At 41.1% G+C, this 18,354-nt stretch overlaps 1 protein-coding gene across 1 annotated transcript in view; it reads left to right on the top strand.

Moving 5' to 3' along the window:
- LOC112253234 (protein kinase domain containing, cytoplasmic a) overlaps positions 1–14,263 on the top strand; it is a 37,095-nt gene extending 22,832 nt beyond the window's left edge. The window contains exons 4-7 of the mRNA XM_024425253.2: positions 2,264–2,343; positions 4,240–4,347; positions 11,216–11,389; positions 12,487–14,263. Of these exons, the coding sequence (XP_024281021.1) occupies positions 2,264–2,343; positions 4,240–4,347; positions 11,216–11,389; positions 12,487–12,572 (448 nt within the window). The 3' untranslated portion in view covers positions 12,573–14,263. The remainder of the gene's footprint in view (positions 1–2,263; positions 2,344–4,239; positions 4,348–11,215; positions 11,390–12,486) is intronic.
- Positions 14,264–18,354: the final 4,091 nt, after the last annotated feature.

Below are 18,354 nucleotides of genomic sequence, written 5' to 3'. Positions count from 1 at the left end.
TCTGATGGCCTAGCCAATGGCTGATTTAGCAAGCTAGATTTATCTCCCCAGAGCCCAGCAAAGAAAAATCCTGATTGGATCTTTTTTTCTATTCAGTGTTAACCCCTTCCTTTCCAACAAAAACTGAAGAGATTACATCAGAACATCATTGAAAATAATAATATTATTATAATAATTATTTTAGAAATTCTTAGCACTTCTCTGAAGATGTAGAAGGCCCTTTGGTCCCCACTTCGTTCGGGTTAGTAATCATTTGTAATTTCCTCAGCATGCATTGTTTTCACTATGCTGAATGTCTAAAGAATCCATATGTTCTGAAATTTGAACACCGACATACTGGACATTTTGAACTTTTATTACAGTGGTGATTTGGCAAAATTACAATCATAGTCTTGAATTGTACTCTCATCTGGTCTTGGTCTTGATTCGGTCTCGGAACCCTTGTCCCCCCCCCGGTCTTGGAGTCGCCCCCCCCCCCGGTCTTGGTCTTGACTCAGACCCGATTTGCTCCGGTCTTAGTCCTGAATTGGTCTTGACTATCACTGGAGTTACAAGCACGTAGTTATTGCATGCTGTGAATATGGGACCGAATACCAAATTGGGACCAAATTTATATTACTTTAATACACAAGTGAATTTGTTCCGCTAAAATGGGGGGTGGACTATGTACAAAAAGTACTGTGATTTCACTCAAATGTAAGCTGACAGTCTGCACTTTAACCTCATAGTCATTGTTTGATTTCAAATTCAAAGTTTTGAAGTATAGAGCCAAAAGAAGAACAAATGCTTACTGTCCAATTAATTACTGAGGGCACTGTATTTAGTTTTTTATTCGTGGGAATACTTGGTAAACAGATTTAAATTAAATACATTTTTAGCTGAATTCCAGGTGATTTTAGTATTTTATTTACAAAAACTTTAGAGGGCCCCAAAAAACAACTTGCGGTCGGTTTTGGCCTGTTGCCGACCCCTGCTCTAGAGTCTGGATGATCCTATCCGCCAATCACGGCTGTGTCTGTAAATATATTAACATTTGTATTAACACGCACACGATTAGACCAAGCATTTCAATGGCAAAAGGAGGCTCGGGAAATAAATGATAACCTTTTTACTGCAGTGGGCTAAATCAGGGTCACACAGTGTGTTACTTGGTAGTCTTAAAGAAATCTGCTTTGAAACAAAAGTATACACCTCACACACATGGTTATGGGCTTTAAAAAATAAAAATGTCAGATATAGAGCGGAAATGTATTACATTTTGAGATTGCATCCCAATATTACACTATATCACAGAAGACTGAAATATAAAGAAACACTGACTTTTTTATGTTTATGAATTCAGAAATTCTGAAAGATATTAATATCATTCCACCCATGCCACTAGGTCATTTGACTGAAAGAAAGGGCTATAAGTATATTTGGAGTTACAGTATTTTAATGAAATAACACACAGTGATTTATTAGACATACAGTGATGATTAAAACATTTAATTAAAACAACTGCATGGGGACTTTAACAGGGAGCCAGTGGCTAGCACTGGAATAATACAAAATAAATAAAACATGTGGGTTATAGTCAAAATTCTAGCAGACATATTTTGCACTAGCTGAAGTTTATTTTGTGCCTTATCCAGGTAGCCAGAGAGTAAGGCATTGCAGTAGTCTAATCTTAAAGTGACAAAAGAATGGAATAGCTTTTCTGCATAATTTTTTGACAAAAGGTTTCTGATTTTTGCAATGTTAACAAAGACGGAAAAATTAAAATATTTTTGTTATGTTAATCAAAAGATCGATCAAGGTCCAGAGTAAGACCAAGGTCCTTCACAGATTTATTTGAGACGACTACACAACTTTGGAGATTCATTTGTCAGATCCGACAACAGATCTCTTTATTTCTTGGAACCTAAAACTAGCATCTCTGTTTTGTCCGAGTTTAAAAGTAGAAAATTATCCACCCTCCACTTCCCAGGGTAGGCAATATTGAGGCTTCACCATGTTTCATCGAAATGTACAGCTGTATATCACCCTCATAGCAGTCAAAGTTGACATTGTGTTTCCAAATGACATCATAAGAGGTAGCATATATAGTGAAAACATTAGTGGTCCTAGAATTAAACCTTGAAGAACACCGAAACTTACCTTTAATTTGTCGGAGGACAAACTATACACAAACAAACCAATATCTTTATGACTAATAAGATGAACAGAAGCCAAATAATACAGCTATTGTGTTTGAAACTCCAGTGTTGATTTTAATTTCCAGGTTCTTCTTTACATACTTGCTGCCTCACAGTGCCCCACCAACTCTAAGACCCCTACTGGACAAGATAGTCAACGCCACAGGTGAGTGCCCACTGGGGACAGTCAGTTCAAAGTCACATTTTTTTAAATATCAACTAATGTTCAAAAGTTTGGGGTCACTTAGGAATGTCCTTATTTTTTAAAAGAAAATAAATTTTTTTGTCAATGAAAATGACATCAAAATGATCATAAATACAGTGTAGACATTGTTAATGTTATTGTTAATGTTATGTAAATGACTATTGTAGCTGGAAATGGCTGATTTTTAATTGAATATCTACATAGGCGTACATAGGCCCATTATCAGCAACCAACACTCCTGTGTTCCAATGACACGTTGTGTTAGCTAATCCAAGTTTATTATTTTTCATTCGAAAATAATTTAGCAATTCTGTTAGCACAGCTGAAAACGTGATGATTTAAAGAAGCAATAAAACTGGCCGGCCTTCATTAGACTAGTTGAGTATCTGGAGCATCAGCATTTGTGGGTTCGATTACAGGATCAAAATGGCCAGAAACAAATCATTTTCTTCTGAAACTCATTAATCTATTTTGGTTCTGAGAAATGAAGGCTATTCCATCCGAGAAATTGCCAAGAAACTGAAGATCTTGTACAACGCTGTGTACTACTCTCTTCATGGGAAGGGAGTAGTATCTGATGCTCCAGATACTCAACTAGTCTAAAGAAGGCCAGTTTTATTTCTTCTTTAATTAGCACAACTGTTTTCAGCTGTGCTAACATAATTGCAAAAGGGTTTTCTAATGATCAATTAGCCATTTAAAAAGATAAACCTGGATTAGCTAACACAACGTGCCATTGGAACACCGGAGAGATGGTTGCTGATAATGGGCCTCTGTACGCCTCTGTAGATATTCCATAAAGAATCATCCGTTTCCATCTACAATAGTCATTAACAATGTCTACACTGTATTTATGATCATTTCAATGTTATTTTAATGGACAAAAATGTGCTTTTCTTTAAAAAACAAGGACATTTCTAAGTGACCCCAAACTTTTGAACGTAAGTGTACATTTCATTAAGTTGTCGACTAACTTGAATTCGAAGTGAATCAACAAAACTTTCAACCATGTCACTGGATTTAGGTTAAAAGTTGGGTGAAAACGAGACAAGAAATCCTGAGATTTCTGTATCAGGTGATGACTTTTTGCAAATCCAATCAGTTTTCCACATTGATTCAATGTCATAACATTTTGTTGAAATTATGTTGAAACAACATTGATTCAACCAGGTGGGTGTGGGTGCCCTCTCTCTGTGCTATCCATGTTATCCATGTTATATGCCTGAGATGGACTCTCTCTCTCTCTCTCTCTCTCTCTCTCTCTCTCTCTCTCTCTCTCTCTCTCTCTCTCTCTCTCTCTCTCTCTCTCTCTCTCTCTCTCTCTCTCTCTCTCTCTCTCTCTCTCTCTCATATATTCTTCCCCTTTGCTCTCTCTTTCCTTTTCCTCACTCCTCTCCCTCCTATCGGGCTTCTCATCAGAGTGCTGGTATGTCAGCCGGGTGTTTGAGATCTGTTTTACTGGGACACAACAGGCCGTGAAGATGCAAGCCGCGTGGGCGGGCTGTGTGTTAGTGTATGTGCATCTGTGCGTGTGTGTACGAACTGGGGGATGGGTCAGGTGATCCTATCTCTCCTAGTCAGACAGAGAGCTTAACGACCTCCGATCAGTGTCTACTTTAAGGGAAGCAAACACAGACACTGCCCCATGTCCCTTGATCCATGTTCAAAGACTGAGCTGGGCCTCTTTTGTCTGTGCTATTGTACGCCATTTTTTGTTCCTCACAGATTTGGTTGAATGGTATGCTTTAATGTCGCTATAATAATAAGTCATAACCTTTGTTCTGTGGAATTTTGTTTGACGTGTAGAGTTGAAACTGTGTTGCACTATCTGAATGTTACTTCCTGTGTTGGTTTCAGGAGAGCTGATATGGGGGATAGATGAGACGCTGCTTCAGTTGGAGGAAGTATTGCACCTGTACAGAAATGGATTTTACCTGCAGAACAGCACACAGACACACATAACAGGTAAATATGCACACACGCACACACAAACAGGTTCAGGTTAGATTAGATTAAGGGTTAGGGTTAGGGGTTAGGGAAAATTGGATTTTGAATGGGAATCAAATGTTTGGTCCCCACAAGGATACATAAACAGGTGTGTGTGTGTGTGTGTGTGTGTGTGTGTGTGTGTGTGTGTGTGTGTGCCCAGGGGATTGAGGTGGGGAGAGAGAGAGAGCCATGATCAGATATACTCCGGACAAAATAATAGTAATGAGATTAAAAATATGAAAATGTATATAACGGGAGGGAACTCAATAGGGGATGGGAGAGACTGACAGGTATACTAATTGCATGGTGCATTGGGAGGAGAGGGGTGAGTGTGAGCTTGCTCTCTCTCCTACTGTCTGTCTCCTTCTCATCTTTGCTCGACAGCTTTCCTTCTGTATCCTTTCACCTTTTTCCATTCCATTCTGGAGGATTCTGTTTTCACTGTCTTACATTCACTTGGTGCCCCTTGCTCGTCATCTTTTACTTTCACATGTTCTTTCTCTCTCCCTTCCTGGCCTCCCTCAGTGTCTCCTCGCCTCGCTCCATTGGCAGTGTAAAGTAAACCCAGACAGTTATTGACTGACGAGTGCTCACAGCCCAAAGGGCCGAACACAGTGTCTGCTTAACCTTTACAAAGACACTGGTGCTCCAGTAGGCCTCTCACTCTCCAGTCTCCAACCTGAGCTCCTCTCTCACTGACACAGAACAGCACGATCACACAGGAACACTGGTAGGGTCAATCTCCGTGGCCAGTGTTCGCCCATGCAGGGCTTCCTTGTGGAATGTGGCCTTGCGTCATGTGCTTTTTTCCCCCGTGATTACACTCCTGTGCATGCTTCCCTTCAGCCCTCCTCCTCCTCCCCTGCGCTCCTTGTTTTCTCTCCCAATCATGCCATTTCTAAAAGCTTTTAAGTTCTGCATTTAGAGAAAGCGAGCGCTCCATAAAGCATTTAATTACAGCCATAAAGCGTCTAATAGTTGCTGTGAGTGCGTGCATGCGTGTGTGTGTGTACTTCCACACAGTAAATCTTGAAGAGGTCGCACACAGAGACTTTCTGTCCTGCTCCCCTCCTGCCATCTTTCTTCCTCTTCAAACAGGTGTGTAAACCTTCCCTGTAAATCACCAGGACTACTCCTGGCCCAGCCAGGCATGACACTGATATATATATATATATATTAGTATAGAGAGGATGGAAGGATAGAGATTGAGGGGGAGAGAGACAGTGACAGAAAGAGAGAGAGCAGTGTTGTGTGGTCTATTCCTTATTCCAACACCAAAAAGAGTAGTCTGGAAATTTTAAAAGTACTAGATTCCAAGACGACGAAAGAGATTAATTAACAGAGAAAGAGAAAAACGGACTCAATGATTCACGGGCTGGGAGGCTTTTAAAAGGGGGTGGGGACTTGCTTTGAAGCTGCCCTCTTCTGATCTGGCCCATTGTCACAGTCCTGTGAAGCTTAGTTAAACCCACAGACCATAGGACAACTGGATCCTGATTGTGCAGGATATGTACAGACGCTTACACTGCTTCATGTAAATGGTATATGTGTCTGTGTTAAAAACACAACCTACTGGCTACTGAAACATCTCTTTCTTTGCTGATTCATGGGTCACATACTAACCAGTACACACATGTGACTCACCACCTGGATTCGGTCTTATGTAGCAAAATGTGAAATGGTGTTTTTTACATTGGATAAATGTAGAGACTACAAAATGGTATATCCATACATTGCATTTGAGGAACAATGGGAAAGTAATTCTGCTTTGAAAGTTGATCAACTTGTAAACTCACTTTTGAGAAAATCACCTTTGAACATTTTAGTATCTAGTGAAGAGCTCTTCTTTGACTACACCCATTCAGCATCGTTCACACCCTCTTAAGCTTTAGCCCCACCCATCTTGATTCGCTCTCGGAGCGCACACGACGCTCTGGCCGATTATTTGTATACCTCTGGATAACATGAAAACAGCCTAACCAGCTCTGCTGGCAACAATTTCATTGTGCTTTTTTTGCTGACGTTTACTGACACCGGCCATATTCCATGGGTGATGTACACGCGTCACGTAATGTTAGCTAATGAGCCAGCCAGCTAACGTTAGCTAGCTAAACAACCATTAACAAAGTGCCAACACTGCCTAACATTAGGCTCTAACTAGAAAAGCGAACAGCTCTGGGAAATTAATAATAACGTTCGCTAGGGAGCCAGCCAGCTAACGTTAGCTAGCTAGCTAACAGTACACTTTAACTTAAGACAATATGCTAGCTAGCTAGGTAAACAATGAACCACAGCAACACTTATTACCAACACAGACTGACGAGCTCAATTAGACAGACGCCTTCAATATGGCAGACCAATCCAAACTCCTCTTCTGCATGTCCAGCCCACTCATTATAAAAGCCAATCATGGCTAGTTGGAAGGTTGATGACTTTTTCTGTGGCTTAACCAACAAGGCTCATAATTTCACAATTTTATTGGTATTTACAGATGGCATACAAGTTTGTTATTAAGGCACATGAACGTTCACATGTTCGTGATGGCATTTCTGCCCCAAAATGTATTTTTACGTTCAAACGGCTCTCCTGTGAAGTCGTGACTTACAACATATGCCAAGTTTCCTGAATGGGGACACATATGCTCATTATCATGCAGATACAGTACCAGTCAAAAGTTTGGAGGGTTTTTATTTTTACTATGTTGTACATTGTAGAATAATAGTGAAGACATCAAATCTATGAAATAACACGTATGGAATCATGTAGTAACTAAAGAAGTGTTAAACAAATCTAAATATATTTTAGATTTGAGATTCTTCAAAGTAGCCACCGTTTGCCTTGATGACAGCTTTGCACACACTTGGCATTCTCTCAACCAGCTTCATGAGGTAGTCACCTGAAATGCATTTCAATGAACAGGTGTGCATTGTTCAAAGTTAATTTGTGGAATTTCTTTCCTTCTTAATGCATTTGAGCCAATCAGTTGTGTTATAACAAGGTAGGGGTGGTATACAGAAAATAGCTCTATTTGGTAAAAGACCAAGTCCATATTATGGCAAGAACTGCTCAAATAAGCAAAGAGAAACGAGAGTTCATCATTACTTTAAGACATGGTCAGTCAATCCGGAAAATTCCAAGAACTTTGAAAGTTTCTTCAAGTGCAGTCGCCAAAACCATCAAGCGCTATGATGAAACTGTCTCTCATGAGGACCGCAACAGTAAAGTCAGACCCAGAGTTACCTCTGCTGCAGAGGATAAGTTCATTAGAGTTACCAGCCTCAGAAATTGCAGCCCAAATAAATCCTTCACAGAGTTCAAGTAAGAGACACGTCTCAACGTCAACTGTTCAGAGGAGACTGCATGAATCAGGCCTACATGGTCGAATTGCTACAAAGAAACCACTACTAAAGGACACCAATAATAGGAAGAGACTTGCTTCGGCCAAGAAACACCAGCAAAAGACATTAGACTGGAGTCTGTCCTTTGGTCTGATGAGTCCAAATTTGACATTTTTATTTCCAACCTCCATGTCTTTGTGAGACGCAGAGTAGGTGAACGGATGATCTCCACATGTGTGGTTCCCACCGTGAAGCATGGAGGAGTGATGGTGTGGGGGTGCTTTGCTGGTGACACTGTCTGTGATTTATTTAGAATTCAAGGCACACTTAACCAGCATGGCTACCACAGCATTCTGCAGCAATACTCCATCCCATCTGGTTTGTGTTTAGTGGGACTATCATTTTTTCCCCAACAGGATAAGGACCCAAAACACACCTCCAGGCTGTGTTAGGGCTATTTGACCAAACAGGAGAGTGATGGAGTGCTGCATCAGATGACCTGGCCTCAACAATCCCCCAACCTCAACCCAATTGAGATGGTTTGGGATGAGTTGGACCACAGAGTGAAGTAAAAGCATCCAACAAGTGCTCAGCATATGTGACTGACCGACTCGATTCATGTGACTGACCAACTCATCTTATGAAGCAAGATTTGAAATGTTGTTTTTTACATTTGATAAAAGTATAGACTCAGAGCTAGAAAATGATATATCATACACTACAGGTGAGGAACAATGGGAAAGTAATTCTGCTTTGAAAGTTGATAAACCTGAAACCTCACTTTTGAGGAAATGGCCTTTGAATGTGTTGGTACACCTACTGGAGAGTTCTTCTTTGTCTACATCCATTCAGCATCATTCACACCCTCTTAAGCTTTAGCCCACCCATCTCTTTAAGGGTTGATCCGAGTGTTCTGTCATAACAACAGCAGTCAAGCACCCAATCTAACTGGCTAAAGTTGGCTAGCTTGCGAGCTACTTCCAGACACAAATGAGAGACCAGCTCACTCTGACCATTTTAATCGCCGTAGCAGAGCTGGTTGGGCTGTTTTTGTGCTATCCAGAGCATTGGTGACTGCAACGGTGCTGTTGGTAACAATTTACACTTTTTTGCCAACGTTTACTGACACCGGCCATATTCAATGGGTGTTGCGCATTCATAAATGTGTCAGATATTCTGTGCTCTGGCACACTCAGACGAAAGTGCTCTGAAATCGAAGTAGATAGCCAGAGTGAATTTACCAGCTACGTCTATCAACAGCTGTCACAGTGACATCATGAACATTCTATTGAAATGGGTACTTACATAATAGAGTCTTTTGTTAAGACATGTAGCTAGCTAGCTAAACAATGAACCATAATCCCAACTCATGACTTTACTACCCTGCATGAATCAGCAGGTAGATAACCTAGCAGGTTCAATGTTAGCTAGCTAGCTAACATTAGGCTACAACTAGCAATGCAAATGGCTCTGATATACAAATAATATTACTACACAGATCATACACGTAATGTTAGCTAATGAGCCAGTCATCTAATGTTAGCTACCTAGCTAACAGTACATTTTCACTTGAATTGAAAACTACATTCTGACAAAATTAGAAATGTTTAATATCTGAAAATGTAGTAAGCTAGACTATCTTATCTGGATGTACGCTTCTCGCTCTCTGTCACGGATGCTATGGTTGCCCTTAGTTTGAAGAAGTAATCCAGAGACAAGTGTTTTCTCCATCTCCTTAGCTATCTAAGTCTAATTCCACTGATTTTAAAACTCGGTCCTCCAGACAGTGGAGTGCAACAGTTATGCCGTTTTACTACGCTCAAATAGACAGAAGGGCGCTACATGGCAGATCAATCCGAACTCATCTCTCAGCATATCCAGCCCACTCATTATCTCAGCCAATCATGTTGCTGTCTTTTTCTGTGGATAAACCAGCTAGGCTCGATATTTAACAATTGTATTAATACTTACAGTTTATTAAGGCATATGAACAAATCTGTGTTTTATTAGACTTAACTACACTGAACAAAAATATAAATGCAACATGTATATTGTTGGTCCCATGTTTAAGGAGCTGAAATAAAAAATCCCAGAAAAGCTTATTTCTCTCAAATGTTGTCTACAAATGTATTTACATCCCTGTTCGTGAGCATTTCTCCTTTGCCAAGATAAACCATCCACCTGACAGGTGTGGCATATCAAGAAGTTGATTAAACAGCATGGTCATTACACAGGTGCACCTTGTTTTAGGCTACTCTAAAATGTAAATTTTATCACACAACACAATGCCACAGATGTCTCAAGTTTTGAAGGAGTGTGCAATTGGCATGCTGACTGCAGGAATGCCCACCAGAGTTACTTCCAGATCATTTTATGTTAATTTCTCTACCATAAACCGCCTCCAACATCATTTTAGAGAATTTGGCTGAATCTTCAACCAGCCTCACAACCGCAGACCGTGTGTATGTTGTTGTGTGGGCGAGCGGTTTGCCCCATGGGGGTGTTGGGGTTATGGTATGGGCAGGCAAGGATCTGTGCACAATGGAAGCTGAAAATGTCCCAGTTCTTCCATGGCTTGTATACTCACCTGACATGTCACCCATTGAGCATGTTTGGAATATTGAAATTCATTGTTGAAATTCAAAAGTCTGACCATTCAAACTACTTATTGATACTTGTATATGGTTAGTTGCAACGACGTTGGGTAGCCATGCACTCAAGATTCTATTTTCCACATCAGATCCAGCTAACCATGTCTGGTCAGGCTTAATCAGTAACGTACTGTGGTTGTACAGCATATCTATGGAGTTATTGTTCCACTTGAGAACACTCTGAGAAATAAGGCTTGCTCTACTGAGCATAAAACCCAGGACACAAAACAGACTATTCTATTTTGTACAACAGACATGCTATTGGCTAGAAGCAGTATTTTGATATGAGCCAAGCAAACTTATTTAATTTGATTTATTTTGTATTTTTCGATTTCTGTTTTGCTTTTATTAAATGTCCATCGAACACACTCATTATGTTAGTGGATCCTTAGTGGAACACTGAATCTGGTTAAAACACTGAGCATTTTGTCATTCACTCTGTAATTTGATATAATAATTATTGGCATAGTAAATGTACATTTAAATTGCAACTGCTTACACTCAAATGCAATCTCATTTGTTTATGAATCACCTTTTATTTCAAAGTATAAAAATAGTTGGAGGGAGAAGTTTGGGGGGGGGCGGGGGGGTCCCATTTAAGATTTAGGAGTGATAGGTACAGTATTCTCTGATTCAGAGGGGTTGGGTTAAATGCAGAAGACACATTTCAATTGAAGGCATTCAGTTGTACAACTGACTAGGTATCCCCCTTCCCTTTCCCTCACACAATGAGCTACCTCATTACATGTGTACAGGACCCTCAGTGCATCTCTCCCAGCCAGTGACAAATATGCACGCACACACACACACACCCTTCCTTGCTAACTAAATTACTTCTCTCCTTGTCTTCTCCAGACTATAAGCATGTGGTGGATGCCTCTATTCCTGAGGAGAACTACCGCTGCTGGCCATCCTATCAGCACGATGGATGTCTGCTATCAGTCTTCAGCATCACAGAGGCTATTAGTGTGTGTGAGCGCCATGCCCAGTGCCAAGCATTTGTAGTGACCAATCAGACCACCTGGACAGGTAAGAGTTAAATTTACATTTCAGTCATTTAGCAGACACTCTTATCCAGAGCGACTTACAGTTAGTGCATTCATCTTAAGATAGCTAGGTGGGACAACCACATATCACAGGCATAGAAAGTACATTTTTCCTTAATAACATAGCTATCAGTAGAGTCAGAGCTACAAGGGATAATTATTATTGATATTTGTTCAGGGGGAGGGTGATTGAGGTGAAGGGGAAGGAGGATTTCGGAAGATGGGCAGGGACTCAGTACTTGCTTCAGGTGGAAGCTGGTTCCACCATTGGGGTGCCAGGACAGAGAAGAGCTTGGACTGGGATAAGTGGGAGCTGCCCTCCTGTAGTTGTGGGAGGGCCAAGAGACCTGAGGTGGCAGAACAGAGTTGGATGCGAGCTTCGACTGGAAGCCAATGGAGTGTTCGGAGGAGCGGGTTGACATGAGAGAACTTGGGAAGGTTCAAATCCAGGCGGGTTATCATTGTATGGTTGAAGACAATGTGTGGGTTGCATTCGTGTGGCTGCCTGTGTGTATCTGTGTCTGTGTGTTTTGTTCATAAAGTACTGTGTGTGTGTGTGTGTTTGTGGGAGGTAAAGTACCCAGCGTTGTCAGACGTCTCTCTGATCAAACAGAGGCAGGGCCTTCAGTACCGTCGTCTCTCATCACTAACCCCTCCTTTCTAGTAGGTGGCACACACACACACACACACACACTTCATTAGAGCTTAGTCTGAGAGGAGCACATCAGCATGGAAATCACTATTTATTGAACCAGGCACGTCTAGACCCATAGCACTTTCATATTCCTTCTCTTCACTCTTCGTCCTCCTCTCACCCATCATACAGTATCTCTCTGTCTCTACCTCCTCTACACACCGCAGTTCTTTCTTTTCAGTCTTTTTCAATTTTTTTTGCCATTTCTGCCGTTGTACGATTGTCATGGCATTCATGCAATGAACAGGTAATACATTGTAGAAGGTACGCATTTGCTAGGGTGCATTCAGCTCATTTAACACAATGTCTTCCTCTTACGGTCTCTCCGACTTTTCCACGTTTTATTCACATTTATTGCCATTTTTTTTCTTCTTCTCTGTCCCCAGGTCACCAACTTGTATTCTTCAAGACGGGCACTGCCAGTCTGAGCTCTGCCAAGGGACGGGTCACCTACGTCAGAGTGGGCAGCTGAATCAATGGAGGGGGAGGAGACTTAACTGCCAAACCTTGCTTTGATTGGCTAACCTGCTCCTGGGGCATGCACTCACGGCTTAGTGAGTCACCCCATTGGATGGGTCGGACAGAGGGAGTTGAAGATGGATCCTAGACAACACCCTCCATGGGCATAGAGAAGCCCAAACCAGCTCACACTGAAGTGCAATAATATAACTTGGAGAACAATTTTACAATATTGCTCTTCATATGATTCTCCGAAGGAAAATGCTGGGTTGTGCAAGGCTATAGCTCAGGGTATAGTGCGGTTACCCTCCTAGCTAAGAAGGGTGACAGTGAACGCCTGAGATTTCCCTCCTGTGCCCCCTAAACTACACTACATTGTCAAAAGTATGTGGACAACTGCTCATCAAAATCATTGGTATTAATATGGAGTTGGTCCCCCCTTTGCTGCTATAGCAGCCTCCACTCTTCTGGGAAGGCTTTCCACTAGATGTTGGAACATTGCTGCGTAGACTTGCTTCCATTCGGCCACAAGAGTATTAGTGAGGTCGGGCACAGATGTTGGGCTATTAGTCCTGGCTAGAAGCATCCCAAAGATGTTCGATGGGGTTGAGGTCAGGGCTCTGTGCAGGCCAATCAAGTTCTTCCACACCAATCTCGACAAACCATTTCTGTATGGACCACGCTTTGTGCACAGAGGCATTGTCATGCTGAAACAGGAAAGGGCCTTCCCCAAACTTTTGCCACAAAGTTGGAAGCACAGAATCGTCTACAATGTCATTCATTGTATGCTGCAGCGTTACGATTTCCAATCACTGGAACTAAAGCCGGGTGTACACTACACGTCTTTCAAAGTCCTAACATCGCTAAACCTCTCACATTAAACAACCATCTTTCCTGTAGTTTTCTTTTTGTCTTGCCAACGTAGTGGTGTGCACACAAAATGATGTGGCACAGATGTGGGTCACACACTATAAGATTCTTCACTTGGTCTTGAGGATTATCAATGCCACATTGTCTCGCGAAAACAATGATGTGAGGATGTGATTAGATTTAATGTGGCTACAACGAGCTGTGGCTCAAAGCAGCATCAAGTCTTTTCACGCTTGCCATACAGAGTTTAAATATCTAGCCAACATTTTGAATGTAATAACATTGCTCTAGAACTTCACAGCAGTAACCATTTGAGTCTTTTGATTAAAGGCAAGTACAAATGCATACTAGTAGTATTCATCACACCTTCTCGAGAGTCTACACATACTGAGTGATACGAAACAACGGCATCATCTCACTGGCTTCTTCTTTGGCGAGCTCTCGTTGGTTATTGCTCATCACCGTTCTCAAAACATTTCATTGCACATCTCACACAACAAGAGCATTTCAGATTTTGTGCTGATAAAATCAAACATGTTTGAAAATATGGGGACGTCTGGGACTGCTCAAAGACGAGATCAGTAGCCCTCAAATTGCATCTCTGACCCATTCATATTAAACGAGCGTCACCCCTTTGTAGGGATGAGGATTTTGTCTCCGATCTCAACAACTTGTCTGGGACAGCTAAATCGGTGTACATCTGGCTTATGGGGCCAAGCCCGAACCATGAAAAACAACCCCAGACCATTATTCCTTATCCACCAAACTTTACAGTTGGCACTATGCATTCGGGCAGGTAGCGTTCTCCTGGCATATACCTAACTCAGATTCGTCCATCGGACTGCCAGATGGTGTAGCGTGATTCATCACTCCAGAATGTGTTTCCACTGCTCCAGAGTCCAATGGCGGCGAGATTTACACCACTCCAGCTGACGCTTGACATTGGGCATGGTGATCTTAGGCATGCGTGCTGCTCCTCTGCCATGGAAACCTATTTCATGAAGCTCCCAATGAGCAGTTCTTGTGCTGATGTTGCTTCCAGAGGCAGTTTGGAACTCGGTAGTGAGTGTTGCAACCGAGGACAACATTTTTATGCTCTATGCGTACAGTCTTCAGCACTCGGCGTTCCCATTCTGTGAGCTTGTGTGGCCTACCACTTCGTGGCTGAGCTGTTGGTGCTCCTAGACGTTTCTAATTCACAATAACAGCACTTACAGTTGACCAGGGCAGCTCTAGCAGGACAGAAATTTGATAAACTTACTTGATGAAAAGATGGCATCCTATGACGGTGCCACGTTGAAAGTCACTGAACTCTTCAGTACGGGCCATTCTACTGTGAATGTTTGTCTATGGAGATTGCATGGCTGTGTGCTCGATTTTATACACCTGTCGGCAATGGGTGTGGCTGAAATAGCCGACTACACTCATTTGAAGGCTGTCCACATACTTTTGTACCTTCCCATGGAGTCTGCTCAAAATGATCTGCTTATGGTACTGTAGCATGTTTTATCATTGTCTGTGACGGTTTCAAGCCTACGTCTATACAAACCTTCAGCCAACCATTGAACACAGGAAAGGTACTCACCGAGACAAACATATTCCAAAAATAAGGGGTTTACCCCAAGAAAAATGTTTAAATAGTACGTCTTCATACAATGTTCAGGCTTTTGTCCAGATTGAAACAAAGGTATTGGCAAAGGACTGTTGTTTCAGCCTCAGCCCTTATTTTCAGATTCTCTAATGCTGAGTGTTACTCAGACTTTCTCCCTCCTCCCTTATCCCCTCACCTGTCTCTCTTTCTCTGTTTCCTTTCCCTCCCCCAGTCTTGTATTAGACCCACAGCACTTTCTCTTTTCAAACAGGGTTTCTCTATGCTTTCAATAAGCATCTCAGAAAGTGTGATTGATTCCAAATCTTAGTGAATGAAGAATCTGCACTTATAACACAGATGATTGTTACATCTGAGTTATCAGATAAAATATTATTTTTCAATCCAATGTTGATGGAAATGAAGAAACTGTTTTGATATCGACAAATCAAGGACTCATTTGGAATATTGTGTCATTGTTGATTTTGCATGTTGACCAAATTTAATGTAGTGTAGAGACCTCCTTGAGAGGGTACATTTTTATGGTGTATTTTATGGTGTATTTATTGAGTGTGTGCCACTCCTGGGTCGTATTCATTAGGTACCAAACAGAAGAAAATGGACTAAAACAGGGAGGACATACCCAAACTTGTCCAATAAAAACTCATCTTTGTTTTACATTGCAGAAACTTTGCTACGATTTGCCCTAATGAATATGACCCTGGGTTTAGAGTGAACAAAGCAGGACGTAATCTCGCTCTATTCTAATTTCCTAAGGAAATGTGACATTAACCTTTAGATAATTCAACAGACAGTATCAAAGAGACATTGCTTTCAGTGAAAGCACTCCTTGTGAAAAGAATGACTCAAAAGTGAATTCTACAAAAGCATTAACACTTTGTGTACATTGGTCATTGTTACTTTTTTGATGATAATGATGAGATGGCTATTTTTATATGAAAAAAAATAAAAACCTTGTGGCAAGTGAGACATCTGTGTGTGTTTATTTGAGTTACAGTAAATTATTTTTATTTTGGTTGCCATGACGCTGCAAATACAGCATATGTTGAGAGGTCCTGTAAATATTGTACATATTTAGTTGATTTTAGTTTATTTGTTTTGTTATTTGGAATCTGTTGTTTTCAATGTTAATTCAACATTTTGATCCAAAATGGGAGTTGTAGAAATGATTGGAGGTTGATTTGTTTGGTTTGCTTAGTTAGTTAGTTAGCGTGTTAGCTAGCAAGCTGCCTGTTTGCTTTCAAAAGACACATTCTTGACACAGCTTCTTGTTTCACCATCTAAAGTGTGAGGCCTGCAGTGTGGAGACAGAAGAGGGCTCCCTTATTGGATTACTTTATACATTGGACGTATAACTGTGTGGTGAGCTTTAAGCTCCAGAATAGGCAGCAGAAGAAGCGTCACCCAAGTGGGTACTACACGTCGCTGGTGGAGGAATCGTCCAGTAGCTACAGAGAGCTGAGGAATGATGAAAACAACGTCTGAGGACAACTCCAGTGAGCCAACTCCATCAGCACCACCATTGTCGTCACCAACCTTGTCCCTACCATACAACTTGGCTACCATTGAATTAGACTGCTAGCAGAATACTGGTAGATGCCTTCACCAAACGCAGGCTCCCTCTGAAGATATAGACTTGATGCTTGTTTGTTTTACGTTTAAAGCAATATAATATAATATTATTTTTGTTTTGGTGTACTTCTGTACTGCTATTCAGCTTTTAGCTGCCAAGTATGGCCTAAATGTAAAAATTAAATAAACTACTATTACTATATTAAGTGCAGCAGGTTGAGAGAGGGAACTTGAGTATTGGCTTCAGTGACATCGCACCAATCATAATCTACAAACACTTTTGTTGTGACTTTACTTTCATTAATCTGGTGACAGTTAGTGGATTAAATACATAATGTTTAATTGTTACTCAATTCAATGAATCATGTAACAATTAACTCATTAGGATTTGGGGCACCACGGAAGAAGTTGTTTAACGAGTTGCCATCTCCCAAATTAAACTAGATATATAACTTATATCTTATATATCTATATATCGACAACAGTCCCTTATTAATCATTACCTCCTACCAGTCTCATAATCTGAATGGTCGCAACCTTCTTCGATCCGCAAAAACCCCAGCCTTAAGCACTATTCAGTACTACACAAGTTGGTTGAATTATTTATTTACTAGCTAACTAAATAATAACTCAGAATACACATACAAACTTACATGAGACAAAGGTCCCTAATAGACTGACAAGATAGGATGGCTTGTTACACATATAGAGAAGGGGTGGAGAAAAGAAAGGGACATTTATAGTGGATACATTTTTGGACTGTCCTCAAATTAATCACATTGCACACGAACCGCCGCCCATTTGGAATGAGAAGTAAAGAATGTATTTACGTGTTGAATGCCGTTCACCTTTTCTCTATCGGAACGAGCCCTCCTTCAGAAGGATGTTGGTTTGGTGAGCCTTTCCTGTGGGCTACTTGTACATGCTTTGAATGTCCACCAGAGATCACAATGTCCTTCTTCTTAGTTGTCCAGTCTCCAATGGGCTGTTTCCTAAGAACAGCTACTTAGCCGTACCAGTGATTGTATGAGAGGAGAGTTTTCTTCTCTTCCTCGGGTAGATAGTCAAAGTTCCAAACCAATTTAGCTGCAGACTGGCGATATCCTGCTCTGGTAAGGTAATTTTCTTCACTTTGTGTTGAGGTTGAGAGTTTCAACCATTTCAAACGTGTGGACCACGGTCTCATGTCATTCTGGTCTGATATGTTAATTCTTAGCCAGTCCTTTTAAGCACTCTGGTCGAAAAGAGTGGTTCCATCACACTGACCCGCTTTTCTGACCTCACTCGGGGTGTGGCTAGTTACTGTGCAAAGGATATAATTATCTCGTATGACTTCTAAAATCACATTCCTATCTTAACACAAATATCTTCATCATTTTTCATATCCTATGCACCATGTATTGGATGCAAACTTGACATATAAAGGGGGTACCCATTCCAAGTTACAGTATTTGGTAAATACAGTTTTTAATAACATCACAAAATGAAAAGCAATATGACATTAGTTTTCTACATCTCCCCACGGACCAAGAGCTGTATCACTTTAATGACACATTCTTTTCGAGAGAGCTATTCCAGACAACTGTAGTCTGCAAACCTAATCTAGTAATCTACGGAGAATATTTCTCTAGTTATCAGGTCAACTATTCTTCTCTGATGGCTTACTGGCATTTAAAATTTGCCATAAGCCCACAGTTGAGGTACACTCTATTGTTGGCCTAGGTTGTAGATGATCATTGTCTCT

The sequence above is a fragment of the Oncorhynchus tshawytscha genome, linkage group LG01 (assembly GCF_018296145.1).
Source record: "Oncorhynchus tshawytscha isolate Ot180627B linkage group LG01, Otsh_v2.0, whole genome shotgun sequence".
Lineage (NCBI taxonomy): Eukaryota > Metazoa > Chordata > Actinopteri > Salmoniformes > Salmonidae > Oncorhynchus > Oncorhynchus tshawytscha.
Note: the sequence above shows the minus strand (reverse complement) of the source record. Positions and strands in the feature narration are given on the sequence as shown.